This window comes from Antennarius striatus, chromosome 14 (assembly GCF_040054535.1).
Source record: "Antennarius striatus isolate MH-2024 chromosome 14, ASM4005453v1, whole genome shotgun sequence".
NCBI lineage: Eukaryota > Metazoa > Chordata > Actinopteri > Lophiiformes > Antennariidae > Antennarius > Antennarius striatus.
Genome location: NC_090789.1, coordinates 6,458,703 through 6,478,651, shown reverse-complemented (window position 1 = coordinate 6,478,651; position 19,949 = coordinate 6,458,703). Strand labels below are relative to the sequence as shown.

The following is a 19,949-nucleotide window of genomic DNA, read 5'->3' as shown; positions in this document are numbered from 1 at the left end:
CATTGGACGAAGCCTCCTGCCACGTTGTCTCTCATGTTCTTTCTCTCCTCCCTGTCGCTCTCACTTCTTCTCTTCCTCATTCCCACGCTCCACAGCTACCTCTATAATTTCTGTGCTTTTTTAAAAAACCTTTTGAATTTATTTCTGTCCTTTCTTTTATTCATGCAAACGTTTTTCCTCCCTTTCCTCCGTCCTTCCTTTCCTCCTTGCTTCCTTCCTTCCTTCCTTCCCTCCTTCCTTCCTTCCTTCCTTCCTTCCTTCCTTCCTTCCTTCCTTCCTTCCTTCCTTCCTTCCTTCCTTCCTTCCTTCCTTCTTTCCTCCCTTCCTTCCTGTCTTTCTTTTGGTTCTTTCGGGGATGAAGGGGCTTCTCCTCCTGCTTCCTGGTTGTGTGTCGTCTTAATGGCAGCTTGCTGACTACACAGCAATGCATGAAGGGCACAGAGATGGTTCAGTTAAATTCCATCCTCCTCTTTTTTGTATTTGCCTTTCTAAAAGCTCATCTGTGAGATCAATTGCTATATCAATATTTGTTTAACTTTAGCCGACAGATAGGAGCGATATGCTGGTACCTGACCTCTAGATCATATGTTGTCGATTTGCTTCATGCTTCTCCTATAAAAACAGTCCGCAATTTTTTAAAGATATTTTTACTAGAGATGACATTGCTGGATTTTGGATGACGTAATCCCGTGGACTCCAGCTGTGTTCCAGCCTGGGTCCATGGAAGTGGTTCATTCAGAGGACCTGAAGGCCCAGAGCAGAGGTGAGGTGTTGTAGCCTCATGCAGGAAGAAATGCACGACTGACTGAGGATCCCCACGCTGACTCATGTTGTCAGGCAATATATTTGGTTATTTATCACAGGGAATTTTTATTTATAAAACAGAAAGAACACCAGAAATTGCAATAAAGTAATGAGACTGGAAAACATGAATACATGATATATTATATATATATATTAGTAATCAGGGCCAATGTTAGTTTAGGTACGATGTCTATCTACTTTATGTTTCGGGTTTTTTTTTCAAATTTCATTAGAAGATGGTGGACTGTACTACTGCTAACTGCCACTGGATTACTTGGGATTGTAATCTCAATAGTTTAATGGATCAATATCAACTCAGTGGTTAATTAAACAAGTGCACCATCAATATTGTGATCCTGGCATTGTCATCTTGTCAAAATGTTCCTTGAACTACAATATCATCCCCGATTTTCACTTGAGATTTCATGCACGCAGAAAAATTGCCTATAGATGTAAAGCCCAAGCTGTTTTTTCTCTTCCTCTCTGTAAGGAGCTTCACCTACACACCGCTAAACAAACACCAGACTGCTGTCACTCTCTGAAGTTGCAGTGATCTAAACTTTAAAGTTTTCTACCTGATTATTATTACACTTCAATGTAATCTAAAGACACCCCCCAGAACCTCTGGCAGCAATTCTAGAAACATGAAGCATTTAAACGCCTCCCACAATCCTCTTCACGGACCGCCCTAACCAGCTGCAGACAAAGAACGAGAGAGACAAGGAAAAATGAACGTCTGCTCCTAAAATAGACGATTAGAATGGTGGAAAGATACAAAAAGATACGAGCAAACTCGACCGTTGTGTAATTCATTCAGATTTGCTCGCCTCTGTTCTTGAAAGTCACTGAACGAAAATGTTTTGAATCAATTCACTGGATTGTTGGTTGAATGAGCTGAAAATGTTCAGACTGCGTGGCCTCTTTTTCTTTTCAAACTGCTTGTATCTGTTACCGCCAGACAAACTTTTTCCAAATGTGCATTCTTCATGCTTGGGTTCAGACTTGGATGCCTAACTTTTTTCAATCCCTTCATGAGTGAGAGAGCAGCATCCTCTTCTGGTTAAAAGGCTCCACAAGACAATCCCTGAGCTGTCTCCTGTCTTAACCATGTCTATCCATGGTGTTTCTGTTGAGCCTACTGGAATTGCCAGGGAGAAAAGATTATACAATCCATAAAATATAGTTAATGCTCCCTTATAACCTGGATTAGTTTTTTAAATTATTATATCCTTGCTTGACATTTTTAGAAAAAGGTCTAGAAACATTGTTTGAGTGTCATTTTTAGTCAAAAGCGCAGTTTAAAAACGTTAACCTGTCCACTGGAGGGAGACACCGCATCACCTACTGTAACGCAAGATTATTTTTTTTTTACATAAAAGGCATCAGCTAATGCTTACTGATTTATTAGGCACTCTGTAGAGTTAGGTTTATAAATATCTGCTCAATTTGCTGTTTGCAAAATTTCTTGAAAAGAAACGCATTTCCTGAAAAGATGAACAAATGTCACTGATTCTTCCCAAACACAGTCTGAGCTGTTGGTCACTGTGATCTCTACCAGAGCAGCCAGAGATTCATTTTCAGGGATGATGCCTCAGTGCCCTGACATATTCTTCTGTTTGAAGGATAGGATTATGCCTCTAATAACAAACCCGTAATGATCACTTCGTAATCTGTGTTTACCTCCTCATGTAATTCCCATCTTTTGCCTTAACTCCTTCCATCTATATTTTGTTCAAAGATAAATAATAAGAAAAACAATGAAATATCTATGTGAAGTGGTTGATGTATAACAAGACTAACTTTAAGGCCTTTGTTGTCCAGATTTGCTGTTTATGCATTCCACTTTTTGTAATCAATTATTTAGGTTGGTGAATCATACCAATATATCAAGTCTGTCTAAAATGTTGTCAATCATTCACTCATTCACTCATTCATTCATTCATTCATTCATTCATTCATTCATTCATTCATTCATTCATTCATTCATTCATTCAGTTCGTCATAGGGTCACCAGTTGGCCTCTGCTGCTTGTTTATGGTGGTGGAAGGAAGCTGGAGAAACCGTTTCTCATCAGATTCAACCTGCTGTATGTTATAAACTGAACACTGTCTGGAAATGTGTCGCTTTCACAGAATTATGTCGTGTTGTTTTCACACAACGCATCTTATATAACTCCCGCTTTCATACGTGGTGACCATTATACAGCATGACATTGGCTGATACTGGTTTCATAGCTCCTTCACTTAAGTCGTTGTCTTTCTCGTTTCTATTGCAACATATTCCTCAATAAGCTTTTTTTATTAAATGCGAAATCTCACCCAATATCAGCCCACAACCTTCTGGATGCGTCTCTGATCTCATTCTGAATCAGCTAACACTACCAATAAAAGGAATAGTGGTATATGATTTTATTGGTATTTTAAAGAAGCCACATGTGGTATGTGAACTATGTCTAATCTCATTTTGATTGACTTCTCTAAATTTAGCATGATGTACGATTCCAGGAGGAAGACCATGCTTGTTTCTTCTCCCCAGCTTAGCTGTGTTTACTAAAGGTCTTGCTCAGTCATTCAAGACTCAGCAGGCGGCTATGAGGAAATAAAAGCTTTATATGCATGCATTAGAATTGTAAATGTGTTCGGATGCTCACAACAGCAGCCATACATAAAGATTAGTTTTAAAAGATGCCAGAACTTCACAGATTAGCTGAAGAGAAAGGTGACTAAAGACAGATGGTCCACCAAGACACAGATAATGCATATGATAATTACATCCCGCAAAGCAGTGATGTATTGTAATTGTCAGTGTTTGTGTGTTCGTCTGTCTGTCCATCCGTCCGTCCACCAAATATTTTCATAATTGTTGCAGATAGAAAGATGGAAACGAAAAAACACATTAGTCGGGCGGCAAAGGGGATGAAAATGAGATGATGACCTTTACCTTGAGAAAACGGGGTCAAGGTCAAACTTCAACTTTTATGTTAGAATAATGTATATAAGTTATCTCATATTTACTCTTTTAATATTCCTTTATTTTGCACATATCTAAGGAACCGGGTGAGATAGACAGACGAAAAAAAGGTGTTATATTCAGGGAGGCAAAGGGATGAAAATAAAATCACAACCTTGACCTTGAAAAACTAGGTCAAGGTCAAATTTTCACCCTTATACCTTTTTAGGTACACATCCCTGAAAACTGATGATATACGTATAATCACAAAACGAAAAGCAACATTTTCAGGAAGCCAGAAACACAAATATTGTGTAGGTCAGGGTGAAATGTTGAATTCAGGGATGTCGCAGGATGTTGTAGTCTCCGATTGCCTTGTTATTGGTTTTGTTCACAGACGTGTGCCCATGTGGAGAAAAGAAGTACGTTGGGGATCTGAAGATCTTGTTTGAGTTGCTGGTTGACAGACAGTTGTTTTCAATTAACAAGCACTTAAAAAACTGGAGCAAATCCTGTTTTTAATTCATTAAGAGTCAAATAATACAAGTGTGTCTGAAGACCCAACCAGTAGTGGCTCTTACAGATGATTATTTTGGGCGTTTGTGGGTTTTGTTTTGTTTTTTTAATGTTTGCATAGTATTATATGCAATTACAGGCACCTGATGCACCTCAATAATAAGTTACATTAAAAAAACAAACAGTTATTGGGTCTGGATCTGGATCCAAATCCAGATCTGGATCCAGTTTCTCTAATTGGTGGAAGATCATGACTTGTCCATGGGAGTGGGGGTGGCACAGGGATGGTGGTGGGCAGGGGTAGCTGTTTACAACAGGTGGTCTGTGTTGTACTGGTTGTAATTTCTCCCTTAATTGCAGCAGTGTGCTGGACCTGCAGACAGCTGCCTGGCTCCGGTGACAACTCATGTGTGAAGGAGGCTCAGGCAGAAAAGCAGAAAAGCTATGCTTATATTGAATTTATGAAGAAATGCATATGATTAAAAATAAAACAAACATAGCTTGTCGTCTGTTCTGCTGCCTGAGAGAAATCACCAAGACGACAAGTGGTTGACTATTATTATTACCTCTTCACGTCATACAACCAATCATCTTGTGGAGTCACGCTGAGACTCTCCCACACTCTACATCAGACTGGGTCCAGACCATCAGGAGGTCCATCTCCGGTCTTGTCACTTGGTAAAAATGTGCAAAACATTCAATTAGGTTTGAGTGACTCCATAGCGCGCCCATTAATGTTGATCCCGTACAAGGACTCCATGTTCTCACTGCAGCGTGTTGGTGTTTTCCTGAAACTCACCAGGTCATTTCTGAAAATGTCATTTTTTTATGTTTACATGTTTGTGTTGGTGAATATGTTTGTGTTTAATTTGGCAAAATGTATTTTAACAATTTATGCACACATTTTTGAGCAAAAATTGGACTTTTGAGAGCAAAGTAGATAAAATTAGTCACCAAACTGCTAATAACAAAAGTCAATAGGCATATATAAAAATGAGTACAGAGTACCCACTCTCCATGTGTATTGGTTTAGCTTGAAACGAAGCAGACAGTACCTGGAGCGCCAATGAGGACTTATACAGCTCTATCACCTAGAAATTCCATTTATATATGCAAATGTATTTAGAAATGTAAGATTGACTGCATTCCCAGAAATAGAAAGAAATGCTGTGTACCTTGAATAATGTGCTTCTCTTGCCTAACAGTAACTGACAACAAAGCATCAGGTGGGTCGCCAGTTTACCTGAAGGTCTTCTCTGTGAGAGGAAGCCACAGACTCCCCAGAAGACCCACATGACAATATGCAAACTGAAATCAAACCCAGAGGGGTTTTGTTTGGAGGCGACAGATCTATCTACTACCTCGCCATGACCTCTGGATCTTTTACTGACCTGATCCAAAATCCTAAACCTCACCGCCAGACGGAGTCCTGATTTGGAACATGGCTTTTGGTATTGGATTCCTGGCCACTATCCATCCCACTCTTTTGCTCATTAACAGGTCTAATGATTTTACCGTTGAAGTATTTATTCCGATTCTGAAAAATTTTCAGCTTTGTTTGACACATGACACTGAGCTGGAATGATGAAGGAGCAGCTGGTAAATCATTTTCTAAAACTTGAACCGGATCTAAACATTTAAATGTAACTATGGAGGTATATCTCAGGTATCATCACTGACTGGGACAGCTAGAAGTCTTTTTATGGTTATCGAGAATTTTGACTTATTTGCAGAAACCCCACATATATTTCAATAATCACTACAAAATCATTGTCTCTCCATTTGAGCAACAGAAATCCAGTTTATTAGTTATAGTCATAATCAACTTTATTGTCAAATGTACCATATATGCAGTGTCTAATAGCTGTAATTGACTCATGTTGTTTTGTGTTTGTACCCTAGGCTGTAATTTTTGTGGTTGTTATTCCCTATTCTTGTGCATGGTCCAAGATTTAACTTCAAAGCAGCATTTTATTCACATTTGAATGACGATGATCCAGCAGAGAAAACTAAATAAGATTAGATACAGTAGCTTTGGTGGTAATATATGGAAAAGAATGCAGATTGAGCTGTTCAACCTTCTCTCAGTGGATCTATAACAACCTCAGCCATCATCCATCATCATTTTCTAACGCCATCCAAAACCTCTGGATAGCATGTCTGACCAGAGCCTAACCTTAGCTTTACCGTTTCCTTCTTTATTTAAGGAGAAAGCTCTCCGAGGCTGCGGTTGTGTCCCTCAGCTTGCACATCTGAGGCTGTTGTGTGAATGCTGATGGCAGAGTCTCAGGGAGATGAGGGTGAAATTCTAAACGAAACACATACAGAATTTATGCTTTCTTGGGAAGAAAAGAATTGGCCTCTTATGCCTTCTTTTGTTCAAATAATCCTGCTGTTTCTTCCTGATTGGTATTCTCCAACAAGCAGCGTTGCATGTTATTTCTCAAAACGATTTCTCAGCCTTATACTTCAAGCATGACACCTTTCTTTCAAAACAGCAAGTAAGAACAGGTCACCTTCTGAAGGAGCTTTTTACTGATGTTCGCTTATTTCTGCATTTTTTCAAATGAAGCAAAACATAGGCAAGACAGCAGACAAATATGTTAATAAAGACGTACTTCGAAGTGAAACGTAAGCAACTGGGAATGAAAATCACTGCTACTCAAGCATAAGGAGATTATTGTGGATTTAATGGAGGGTTCTCCAGGATCCGTATTAAATCTGTCTGGTTTCCATGAGAGTCACTGAGAGCTGAAAATGGAGATGGTCTCAGGGACTCTGAATGGATTGGATTTGCATCATTTCAGTGCATTGATTGTCCATTCGGGTACAATAGCTTTTAAGCAGCAGTGTGCTAATGGTGGTAAATGATCAACGCCTTGTCCTTTGTTATTGTAGTTTAATTTTAATTTAGTCTCCTTTGTCATTTGAGACTAGGTAGAAAGAAGACAAAGACAAAGTACTTTCAAAATGCAAAATTGGTGCATTTTAATTGTAGGCACAAAGAAGAGAGTAGAGAATAAATGATGCTCTGAAGTACAATGATGTCCAAGAAGAAGATGATTGTTGGATGCAGAAAAATGTATTTCATTTTCACCCAGCCTGTTTAAAAGCCTTCTGTCAAACTGAATGGCTACTATTTTTTTTTTTCATGGGCTGAACATCCTCTCTATCTTATTCAGTCTGAGTCATACTTTCCACATGAAAAAAAAAAAGAAGAACAGTGAGCAAACAAATACCTTTGGCTGCTGTGATATCGTAGTATTCATGATGTCATCATGACGATGGCATATTAAGTAACGCCACCCCCAATTCCTTGACCCTGGAAACCCACTCCTAGTTTTTCTAATAATATTTCTCAACACCAGTTTATGAGTTGTTGTTTTTGGATGCAAATCAGACGTCATGAGTGTCATGTTTGTGCTTGTGTTACTTTGTAGTAGAGTTCTAGTGTCATCATGTATTGTGTTTTCCCTTTATTGCGTTCATGTCATTTCTGTTTCCTTCTTGACTGTCTCTCCCAGCTTTCATAGTCTTTCTAAAAGACTTGGAATATGAATTTACAGACTGGTTACGTAAGATTTTTCTATGACGACAGAACTACTGGGGATCACGCACTTAACAACTGCACCTGATGGGGGATCACAGATGACATGATTTGCCAAACCAACGGAAGCCAACTGAAAGCATCATCCTCTTGGGCAAAGCTTCTCAAGGAAATTTCTTCACTGCACCGACTGAGGAAATGAATCTCGTTTTTCCTCCATTATCTAATTTTCAAAGGTGCTCAGGTGACCCAGGACAGGTAATCCCCAGTGTCTTCACAGAATAACAAGCCTGAAATATCCTGACAATTTCACCACTTTACCACAGAGTGAAGTAAAAAGATTAAAAAACTGAGAGATTTATAAAGAGGGAAATGTATGCATCCCACCGAAGGTCTGCCATTCGATGCAGTAACGCATAAAAATACCTGTTTCTGTCTTACCTGCCTTCCCCCCCACCGATGGTGTCGTCAGAGGAATTTGGGACACCATGTTTTAATTAGAAAGTGTCCGTCTAAATAACATTACCCTTTCAACAAAGATTTATTAGCAAAGACACGCTGAGGAAGGTCATGTCTAATACATATATTCCCAACAGTCAGATGGAGATGTGATCTTCTGTGCACTGACAGCAGGGGACACACTGTACCCATCACACATTATGTCAATCAGTCGTATTACACACCCTTCGACATTCAGGGCGAGTGTTCCTTCAGCATTGGGACAGTGAGGAAGATTATTCCCTTCTGGTTCTAGAGATGTTCACAATGGGCTCTAAACTGAGTGGCGCTGTTGCCTTTCTTTTTGGCCTCAATACTGCTTGAAAAAAAAATCTGACATTGACATTTTAAGGATAACCTTGGGATTGATATGATCTTTGGATAATGATATCTGAAACATGACTAAGATAGTAACAATAGTTTTATAGTAATGTGGTACGATAAAGAATGCATCTTGACACCTTGGTTTATTTTAATTGCCATATAATAGACAAATCCTGTGAGAAAATGAAGACAAATGTCACAGCAATAAAGACAAATGTGTCAAATGTGTTTACAAGTTTTATTATGGCTGTCAAATGGTTCCTTCATGGTTGTGCACATTTGCCACAACGGTACATCGGGGGACATTTCTACGAATACTGCTCCCACCCAATCGTACCTTTCCATAAATACATTAAATATACCTGGGCCTGGACCTCTTTGGTTGCACCAAGTATTCTACAAGCACAACGGAATGGGAGGTTTGACATTATGCCACATCCAGGCAGGGATATTACTCAGCAAACTATGAATTACTTGTCAAAGCTTGTCATGCAGAACACCAGGGATATAAGATTTAGCCCTGGTGATACTCAATTACAGCGGGACAAATGCATGCAGTGTGGTGACATATTGTAAGGAGAAGTGCAGTTGACCAAAGCGTGAGAGACATGAGAGATACGGGCAGCGCATAAAATTGTAGTTCAGGTTCTGTCGTGTTAAGTCTTTCAATTTGAATTCACAACAGGGCAGGCATGTTCTGATTTGCTCTTACTTGCCAAGGGAAGGAGAAAAAAAGAAGAAGTCATATTCATGACACATAATCCAGGACTGCCAGGCGTGTGACAGCAGCAAGTGATTCAGTGGAGGCTTTTGTCAGTCATGACACCCTTCAAAGGTATGCTGAATGTAGAGTCACCTCATTCTAAAATGTATTTAAGATGTACACTCAACGTGTGTGTGTGTGTGTGTGTGTTTACGCACATGTGCGCCAGCCTTCACACACACACACACACACACACACACACACACACACACACACACACACACACACACACGCACACAAACTGTAAGTGGTTATTGAGAGAGGAAAATATGATTTTTCATACCAGCCTCTCAGTTTGAGGTCATGATGGTTACCATTAAAGTTACAGAAATAACAGAACTCCATACTCAACTTTTTTTTTTTGTCTTGCACTTGAGCTTCGACTTAAGGATGAGACTCTTCAGACTTAATGGATTCTAGAGCCTTTTTTAAAGAGGTTGTTGTATGTCGATCTGTGTGCATCATGCACCATTATCATAATGAATGTTGTGTAATAGAAAAGAGCTGTAGCGAGCTGCTGAATTATTCAAGCATAGTAACATGGAGCACAGGACATGTCAGACAAGCTTGTAAGTGGTGTAAGTGGTGGTGTTATTAACCAGTCTTTTAATTCTATGATGTTACTTTATGTTTTTGACAGAGCCAGCCTGGTTGGGAAAAGCACAGATGAGTATCTGCAGTCATTGTTTCCAGCATTGCACTTTTTAAGAGGTTATGACAATAAGCAAACCAGGAAACACATTAATGCTCATATCTTACTGCAGTAAAGTGAAACTACCTTTTAAAGACTGCAGGACTAAAACAAGACAGTTTTTTTTTTTTTGTCCCAGTGTGATCAAAGACAAGAAGCCTAATCTGCTCCTGGCTGTTTTATGACTCACTCTGATGAACTGTCTCTCTTGGCCTGCAGGCTTTCCCCCTTCAAGTGGACAGCTGGGTAAAAGCTAATTAGTGCACACTAGCACTGTCATACACGCCTTTGCAGCATCAGGCTGTGTGTGTGTGTGTGTGTGTGTGTGTGTGTGTGTGTGTGTGTGTGTGTGTGTGTGTGTGTGTGTGTGTGTGTCTACTGAGATACTCACTCTCTCAGTGTCTCCACTAATGTTTGAGGACACCTCATTAAGATAAAACAAAATCAAACACTTCCTCCAGATGAGGACAGAGCTCAAACAATCAACTGCTTTGCTGCATTAAGTAAAGTGAATTTGCATTTACTCAGATTCCTTCCCCTTGATTTTGTAACCAGGAGACACAGTAATAAAGCTCAGAGACACTCGGGTGTGCATTTACGTGTGGAAAATCCCTGCAGTCGGGATTACAGGACGTATGTTTTCCACACAACTTGGACCCTGGGTTTTGTAATACAACAGCTGCTCTTCTGGTAAGTTCTGATGGAGTGTCCAAGCAGGAATCTTTTTCGGTTGGTAGTACAAGCTTTTGGATCACACTGTATATGCTCCATGTTGCAGCTTATGCAGGCTTGCTTTATTATTTGAATTTTGTGCCCTTTAAACAGTAGAAATAGTCTAGGGTATTGTTTTGACATGTTTGTTTGCCTTTTGTTTCTACAAGGTAGCATTGTACCAGAAAGGCCCTTGAACACAAAGCTTTGAGATCAATACGCTCTTGGGTGCACAGACCGGTGCAAGTACTTTTTGGAACACAACAAGGGAACTGGGTATTAAAATAATACCCATCTCTGTCAGAAACTGCCAGTGACAGTTCCTGTATACTGTACGCACTTCAGGAAGCAGTCATAACCTGCACTTTACATTTCCTGTGTGCTGATTTTTAACAGCAACATGTTCTGCTGTTATGAATTCAGCAAATATTTCAACAACTAAACCATACATTAACATGATAATAATGACCTATTTATTTCTCAAATATTATTCAATTACATGCTACCCTACATCTTTACTCTTCTATATTTTAGTTAGCAAAAAAAGGGGAAAAAGGAGTAATAAAAGAAGAAGTAAAAGATGAACTGGTGTATCTGTAACTTCAAAAAGTGTTCATTGTGGAGATTATGACTTTAAAGTGCTCCAGTTGGTGCACTAAATTATGTTTCATCACTACCATGGCATGATGGCATTCAGACACTACTCAAAATAAAATGTTTCAGTATGATGCCAAAATTTATGATCATTTGCACCAGGTGTAGCCGAATTATGCGCTGTTAGCGAATAACACGGCTGCTTTTGTAGACTGGCCTACATGGAGCTTGACTGAATTTACCTTTGTGAAGTTAGAGGAGATGAGAGTGTGTTCAGCTTAGCATCCCCAGTCGGTGACCACACACTGTTTGTCGGACAATTAAACCTGCTCAGCCAGAAAAGGCAGATGCTGTGTCAATGAAGTTGAATGGTTTACAATACAATACAGGCTTTTTCCATAAGTCAAAGCCGCTCTCTGTCAGTGTACATTTGTTCTACACTTTAAAACACTATTGCTGGTTCATAAGGCCTTTCCTTGACAGTTTTATTAGAAACATTTATAAAATAGAGTTTATTATTAAATTCAGTGATTCTTTTTCTCATTTTGCTTCAAATTGTTGCACACCTAAAACAAGTAAATAATCATTTCTTTATCAACAAATACATCAGCAAATCATTTCAAGCTGCATTAAAACGAATGGAACCAATACCACAACTCTGTGAATGTATTTCATCCTAATGTTGGAACTGGTGATACTCGATCATAGCAGGACAAAGCCTGGCCGCGTGGAAGTGACTGGGGTCACACCCATTGAGTGGCAGACGGCTCTTACTGAGAGGCACTGGTACTTTTTGCTTGAATGCTGCAAAAATACACCATAAAACATCAAAACAGAAAAAAAAATTTGTATCACCGAATAAACACACAGATTGAATGAGAAATCACAGGTAGGTTTCCACAAACTACTGAAAAGTTTAAAAAAAAAAAGAATCTAATCGCTCGCTGAAATTCACAACTGAATTCCTGATCTGCGGTAGAACAACAGCGATCCACACATATTTAAACATCTTATCATGTTGGTGAAGAAATTTAAGAAGGTAAAGAGTGTCTGAGAGGCGGCGGCAAAGAAGAACAAGGTTGGAGTCAGGCGATATTTCTTCAAAGGTCAGTTAAGAAGACAGTAATACAATTTCAAATAAAAAAAACCTTCATTATTAAAAGGTCATCTGTCATGTGTGCATCATCACCAGAATGAAAACAAAGCCACTCAATCCCAGCACCCTGGGATGCCACCAGTGAAATAGAGAATCAATATTTCAATCCAGTTGCAAATGCTGCTGCTTCTGTGTCGTCAAAGGAATGGCGAGTTAGCGTCAACTCATGAATCAGAGAGCAGATTGAATATGGGGAAGAAGCTATGAAGTTCAGGCTAATTTAAATGGGCAATTTTGCTGCGTTTCAGTGGGATCCTTTTGGGTGTGTCGGGTTGCTGACACTCACACAGACACACACATTCTTGCAAAAAAGCTCATTGTCGCGCAGAAGAGTGAATAATCAGGGATCACAGGGTGACAACTAATTTTAGTTTGAGTAATGGTCTTGTTTTGTCAGACTTATGGGAAATCCCTGAAGGAATTCAGCAACATGGAATAGACATGAAGCTAAAATACAAATACCAGTCTCAAGCTGGTCCCTCCGCTTCTATTTAAAATTTTCAGTTATGTTTAATTGACTGGTGGCCATTCCTGCAAGAGCAATAACATGAGAAGAGGCAGTTCAACAAAGTGATACCAGATGACAGACAATCAGCTCTGCAATGTTTTTTTCACTTAAAATGTAAAAGATTGTAAAAGATGAAGAAGTGACTGAAACATAGTCATGTGTTTTCCTGTGGATCTTTATATGTATGGGATGCATGATGCTGCAGAACATCACAGGTCCCTGTGAGCTGTCCACGACAGTCTTCCAGATATTATCGTCAAATTATGGGTTGGAACAGCTTCTCAGTTCTGAGCTGATTGAAACAAATTATTATAACTGAAATAGAGAATATAAAAAAATATATTTGAGCTGATTTGACTGTTTGTTAATTGTAATATGACATTACAGTGCATCTCCTCAGACCACACTGACTCTGATCAGCACACACAATTTTTTCATATTAAATGATTTCATTTACTGTCACATCAAATGAGGATGGTTTGTTCCACAGTGGAATTAAAGCCAGATGTTTCGACTGTGCCATCACACGGTTACTGCAAACAACAAGGATGCGTTTGCATCTGTCTGTTCACAGGATGGCTTACATAAAAACCACTCAGTGGATTTTATGGAACTTGTTGGAATAGTTGTGCATTCGACCAGGGATTTGGTAACAAATTTGGTCCAGTTCATAACATCCATCTATTCAGGACCTAAATGGAAAGTCATAAACCAGATAATATTAAGATCGCCATAGGGTCTACAGATTTCTTTGAACTGTAATTCAAAGCAATCTTAAGTGTGGCAATTAAAACACTTTTTGTTCTGCTAATTGTCAGGAGCACTTTGATCTGTCCTCCGGTGAGTATTTCTCTCCATTTATTCTCCTCCATCATCTGACTCACTCATTGCTCCATTCTCTGGAGAAATTATTCTTAATAAGGACCAGGGAGATATCAGGAGGCATCAATAGTATTCAGTTAGAGGTGAAGAATACAGCCATGTTCATTTCAGACAATTATATTCCTGTCTGGCTCAATAACACGCTAGTACTTAACTGACCAGGGAGCATCTATTTTTATGCCATCATAGATAAAATATTAAACCATTGTTTCTTGTTGAGTAGTTATTTTCACCTCTAGTTTCTTGATTGTCTAAGTAAAAAAACAATTGAATATTTTTTAAATAAAAACTTATATGACAGGATTGACACCATTTTCAGGTATCAATCTAGAGATCAAGTGAATTTGTCAAAGTAAAAAAATATTAAATTCAATAGTGGGTAGGGCTGTTGCCTCACAGCAAGAAGGTTCCAGGTTTGATTCTTGTCTTTCAGGTGTCCCCCCCCAATGTGCTGGCAACATGTCCAGAGTTTACCCAGCTGGGATAGGCTACTGCAACACCCGCATGGTGGAAAATTTGCTGAAGATAAAACGATTACGGTCCACCTGTTTACAAGAAACCAGATGGACAATAGTTATGAAAACGTGTTGACTACTTACTTTGCTTCAAAAATCTGAGTATCAATATTTTGATTTTATATGAAATATCTAAATGGATGTAATAAAACAGACACCAAAATAAGTTAACAGGAATGCTTAGAATGGAAGTTTGCTTACCCAAAGTGTGTATGTCTGCTTCACACACACACACACACACACACACACACACACACACACACACACACACACACACACACACACACACACACACACACACACACACACACACACACACACACACATACACACACATTACAATCATTTTCACCAGATCCCCTCAAATCCACAAAGGCAGAGAATGGTGCACATTTCAATCAATATCTTCTCTTTATTTGACAGTCATGTCAAGGTCATTCTTACATAAAGTAAAGCCTTGGGGTGGCACATAATGATTGTTGGGGCATTGAAATACATCATGACAGACAGGGGCTTACAGTTGTATTTATTTATAAGGTATTGGATTGGAATAAATTAACATCATGACAGTCATTCTAATCTCTTCTATCATATTAGCTGTCTTCTGTAAAATTGGCACAAAGCTCGGTGAGGTATTGATGTATGAGGGGATGAGAAAAGCTAATCGCTGCTAAACAGCACCTCTAGGATTTTGGAAATATCAAAAAGCTCTTTTATATCTGATGGATGTATCAGTAACTAATCCCTGCTATTAAATCTGGAAAAGATATATGACTCCATTATAGTTTTATGATTTCAAAATGTTCAAAAGGAAATCCACCTGTGTTTCTAAAAGGAAAATCATAGCAATTTTCTCATAATAATAATGCTTAGAACTCCCTCAAAAGGGAGATAAAGTCATTGATGTTGCTGTAGTGAAATGATCTATTAACGTGTTACAGTCTGAACTATGGTAATGGAGATGGAGAGAGAGCCTGATATGAGGTACAGAAATGTAATAATAAATGTGAAATAAACCTTTTTAAAATGTGTTGCACGGATCAGCACAAAAACAACAGTGTAATGATGCCAGATCTGGACAGAAAAAAACTGTTTGAAAAGTTCAGACAGAGGTTGGGTCCAGGCGGATCCCCATAAATGTCAAGGACATGGGTGCAGGGAGTGCAAAATAACACCATTACTGACTATCCACTGCAAAAAACCCCAAACAAAAAACCAAACATAACCTAATTCAGCAACATAACGTCTTCATTTTTACATCCTGCTTCAAAGTGGTGATGTATTGTAATTGTCAGTTTTCGTGTGTTCGTCTGTTCGCTCATTCGTTCATTTGTTCGTTCATCCGTCCGTCTGTCCCTTTGTCCCTTCGTATGTCCACCAAATATCTTTGCAACCGTGGCAGATAGAAAGATGAAACAAAAAACCGATTACTCCGACAGCAAAGGGGATTAAGATGAGATGATGACCTTGACCTTGAGAAAACTTGGACAAGGTCAAATTTCAACGGTTAGAACTCTCAGGAACCGGATCAAATAGAAAGATGATGAAGGCCAATGTAAGACCTTAGATCAAAGCTACTGCTTTCATCTCTCTATGCACTAGCTTTGATCTATGGTCTTACTCACACTAGCCTTCACCATATGCACTAGTCTATGCACTATCCAGGTACTGCTTTCAGGGCACCCTGACCTACCTTGAAAGTAGGTCAGGGTAAGTCGCGGGATGTTGCAGTCTCTGACTGCCTTGTTGTTCTTGGTTGTCACTGGACGCACAGCTAAATGATCTGTAAATATTAATCTATGTACCAGGGAAGAGTCTAATTTACTGCTGCCTTTAAAAAATAATGTCTTCTGTATTGAACTTTGAGCATCTCCTCAGTCCAGTGTTTAGAGCTCCCTGATAATGATAAGCACTATAATTCCTACATGCACAAAGATCAGAAATCTCTTAAATTTGAGGCACATTTTGTGGAGAAGGATGTTCATGGGTTTACTGATGGTGCGCTTTGTCTTAAGTGGATTCGTCGCCTGATCTGCTAGGTTCTCTCCTGATTTAATGGTTATCCGTGCGACTTTAAAGATAGATTTCCCTGAAGGCATTCACAAACCTGAGTAGAGGTAAATTCAATAAATAAATGCAAAGACATACACATGCACCCCCCTCCTCCAAACACACACAGAGACACACATACACACACCGCAATCACCACCACCACCAACAACAACAACGCTTTGTAAGTGATTTTCATTTTCAAAACTTATTCTTGGCCTTCTCTGTACTTCTCTATCAACATACTCAAAATACTGCATCTGTAGTACTCGTTTTTGGCATGAAATCATACTGCTGCTCACAAATGCTCACTTCTGCCCTTGGTCTAGCTTCAACTACTCTTTCCCATAACTTCATTGTATGGCTCATCAGCTTTATTCCTCTGTAGTTGCCACAACTCTGCACATCTCCCTTGTTCTTAAAAATGGGCACCAGCACACTTCTCCTCCATTCCTCAGGCATCTTCTCACTATCTAAGATCCTGTTGAACAACCCAGTCAGAAACTCTACTGCCACCTCTCCTAGACACTTCCATACCTCTACAGGTATATCATCAGGACCGATTGCCTTTCCACTCTTCATCCTCTTCAATGCCCTCCTCGCTTCCTCCTGACTAATCTTTTCTACTTCTTTGTCCACAACAGACACCTCTTCTAGTCTTTGTTCTCTCTCATATTCCACATTCATCAACTCTTCAAAGTACTCTTTCCATCTGTCCATCACACTACTGGCCCCTGTCAATAGACTTCCATCCCTATCCTTAATCACCCTAACCTGCTGCACGTCCTTCCCATCTGTCTCTCTGTATTGCCAACCTGTATAGATCAGTCTCTCCCTCCTTACTGTCCAACCTAGCATACAAGTCATCATAAGCTTCTTGTTTGGCCTTTGCTACCTCTACCTTCACCTTACGCTGCATCTCCCTGTACTCCTGTCTACTCTCCTCAGTCCTCTCAGTGTCCCACTTCTTCTTAGCTAACCTCTTTCTCTGTATACTGTACACTCCTGTACCTCCTCATTCCAACACCAAGTCTCCTCATCTACTTTCCTTCCAGATGACACACCAAGTACTCTCCTACCTGTCCACCTGATCACATTAGCTGTAGTTGTCCAGTCATCTGGAAGCACCTTCCCTCGCTTATTGGCGATTCAAGAGGCACAGCTTCATTACATCTCGGAGTTTTAGTAGGTAGTCACGTGATAACGTAAGCGCGTGCTATTGGTTGACAGCATCCGGAAGTGCGGTGCGTTGCAAGACTCACGGAACGCAGTGCAGTTCTTGTATTAAAGAAAAATTTAAAATCTCGATAAATAGTCTATAAGAGTGTGGGAAAACGCAATACACATAGACGGTGGTTTGATGTCAATATGAAGATACGTGTTTAAATTACCGTCAATAACAAAATAAATAGTTCGTCGCAATATCGCGGAATTTCATTTTTTTTGCGGGTGGTCCTGGAACGCATTAACTTCAGTGCGCGTCTTTTAGCTTTGCCTTTGGTTTCAACAGAAAGGCTGGTCCTCGTCGGCCACCGTATGATGTCGTGGCGCTTGTGACGTACTGTCAAGCATTCGTAGGCAGCCTGACAGCATTTTCAATCATAGATAAAATTCCTGTTAAAAACACATCCATCAGAAGCGCCACAGGATACTGTAATTTACCTGGTTCGAGATGAGGCGCGCCGGTTTGGGTGAGAAAAAACCCCAACCCCGTTTATCTCGATTTTAACACATTTCTTAGCTTGTTTGCTAATGTTTAGCTAACTTTAGCTAATGTTAACAAATATGAATGAAAGCGTGCTGCTGTGTAGTCGTTTTGTTGTAAGTCGTTAATGTTTCTGTTTGTTGTTTCTTTAAGGTGAAGGAAACTCTGGGAATTATGTTGCTAGTGGATACAGTGTGTACGAGGAAGAAAATGAACACCTACAGGAAGGTTTGAGGGCTAAAGTGAGCGCTCTCAAAAGTGTAAGTATCAAATAAACACTAATGAACTGAAGTTGTCATCAGTACTTTCGTCTGTCTCCGTTTTAAAGTGGTTTGTTTCATTGTGTTGTGCCTCTGTATCAGCATATGTTTACATTTTATTCACAGCTGTCTATCGACATTGGAACGGAAGTTAAATACCAAAATAAAATGCTGAATGAAATGGTGAGTTTAAAGCATGACCACAAAGTATGAATGGTGTTTGTATTTTTTTTCCCATCATAGAAAAGTCATACAAGAATGTAAAATACACCTTACAAGTAAAACTACCATATTCAAAATAAACTGCAAATACATTGAGGATTATATTTATACAGTATAACTTATCAACGAGAGGTGGAAGAAAATGTACTTTTTAAAAATGGAGTTAAGAACTACATTTCTTTGGTTGTGTGTGTTGTTAACTTGCATCCCATGACTTTTAAGTTTTTTTCTATCCCTCAATCACACACTAGGACACAGACTTTGACTCAACAGGCGGCCTGCTTGGTGCCACCATTGGCAGAGTCAAGCAGCTGTCCAGAGGCAGTCAGACCAAACTGCTGTGCTACATGCTGCTCTTCTGCTTCTTCGTCTTCTTTGTTCTTTACTGGTACATCAAGTTGAGGTGATAGAAGCACTTGGTTCTTTAACATTATTTTCTGCAAGCTGTGCCAAGCTGATGCATCCTAGAACTACAACATGATGATGATGATAATGATTTTCTCCATTAGGCAGGCACAGATCTTAGTATTATAAAGTATGACCCTAAATTTGGGTTCTGAACATTAACATTCTTTACCCTCTTGTACCAAAATGGTCCCACAATTGTCAATCAATTTTTCACTTTCACTACATCAGACTATTTTTGATGCATTATTATTTATAGGGTAATAAGAGATGATTCCAGAAACATACATTTTACCCTTGTGTACCAAAACAGTCCCACTCATAGGTGTCATAAAATTGTGATCTTTTCAACATCATAATTGTGGATATAAAACCTCTCTTCCGTTTATTTTGAAAGTTTTTGTAGTGTATCAAAAATGTTGCTATAATGGGTGTCAATGAGACCAAGTTGGACATAGGGGTAAAGACTGTATAATAATCATAATAAAAATAATTACTGTACTCCTAAACAACTTGGAATAGAAGGAACAGTGGAATTAACAATACTGATGTATTTAGAATCAAAACTGAAAATCATCAAAATGTACACATTTGGTTGCAAATGACCTCGATAATGTTGTATAATAAGAAATATATGCCTGAAGTAGACACTGTCCAAGTTGTGTAATTAAATTATAAAAACATACATGAAACTAATAAGTTTTTATTTTGAGTAATGGATGGATATCTTTTTTTTTTTTTTTTACATTTGTTCTTCAAATAGAACTTCATAGCAGTGATCAGTATTGTTCCAACATTGTTGTAAATGTTTTACATTGTAAATAAAGATGTTTTATGCTCTAAATTGACC

At 39.1% G+C, this 19,949-nt stretch overlaps 1 protein-coding gene and 1 long non-coding RNA gene across 2 annotated transcripts in view; both read left to right on the top strand.

Annotated features, from left to right (window-relative positions):
- Window positions 1–8,826, top strand: part of LOC137607606 (uncharacterized) — a 32,764-nt gene extending 23,938 nt beyond the window's left edge. Inside the window, exon 4 of the long non-coding RNA XR_011038001.1 lies at window positions 7,868–8,826. This is a non-coding gene — a long non-coding RNA (uncharacterized lncRNA). The remainder of the gene's footprint in view (window positions 1–7,867) is intronic.
- Window positions 8,827–18,032: 9,206 nt separating this feature from the next.
- On the top strand, window positions 18,033–19,931 carry bet1 (Bet1 golgi vesicular membrane trafficking protein). The gene is made up of 4 exons (XM_068332827.1): window positions 18,033–18,198; window positions 18,366–18,472; window positions 18,599–18,655; window positions 18,946–19,931. The coding sequence occupies exons 1-4, from the start codon at window positions 18,180–18,182 to the stop codon at window positions 19,099–19,101; spliced, it is 339 nt and encodes a 112-aa protein (XP_068188928.1). The 5' UTR covers window positions 18,033–18,179; the 3' UTR covers window positions 19,102–19,931.
- The last annotated feature ends 18 nt before the right edge of the window (window positions 19,932–19,949 follow it).

What these genes read in the sequence shown, in the direction of transcription:
- bet1 (XM_068332827.1), top strand. An exon ending in AAGTGAGCGCTCTCAAAAGT is followed by an intron (nt 18,473 to 18,598) that starts GTAAGTATCAAA and finishes TTTTATTCACAG; the next exon opens with CTGTCTATCGACATTGGAAC. An exon ending in ATAAAATGCTGAATGAAATG is followed by an intron (nt 18,656 to 18,945) that starts GTGAGTTTAAAG and finishes ATCACACACTAG; the next exon opens with GACACAGACTTTGACTCAAC.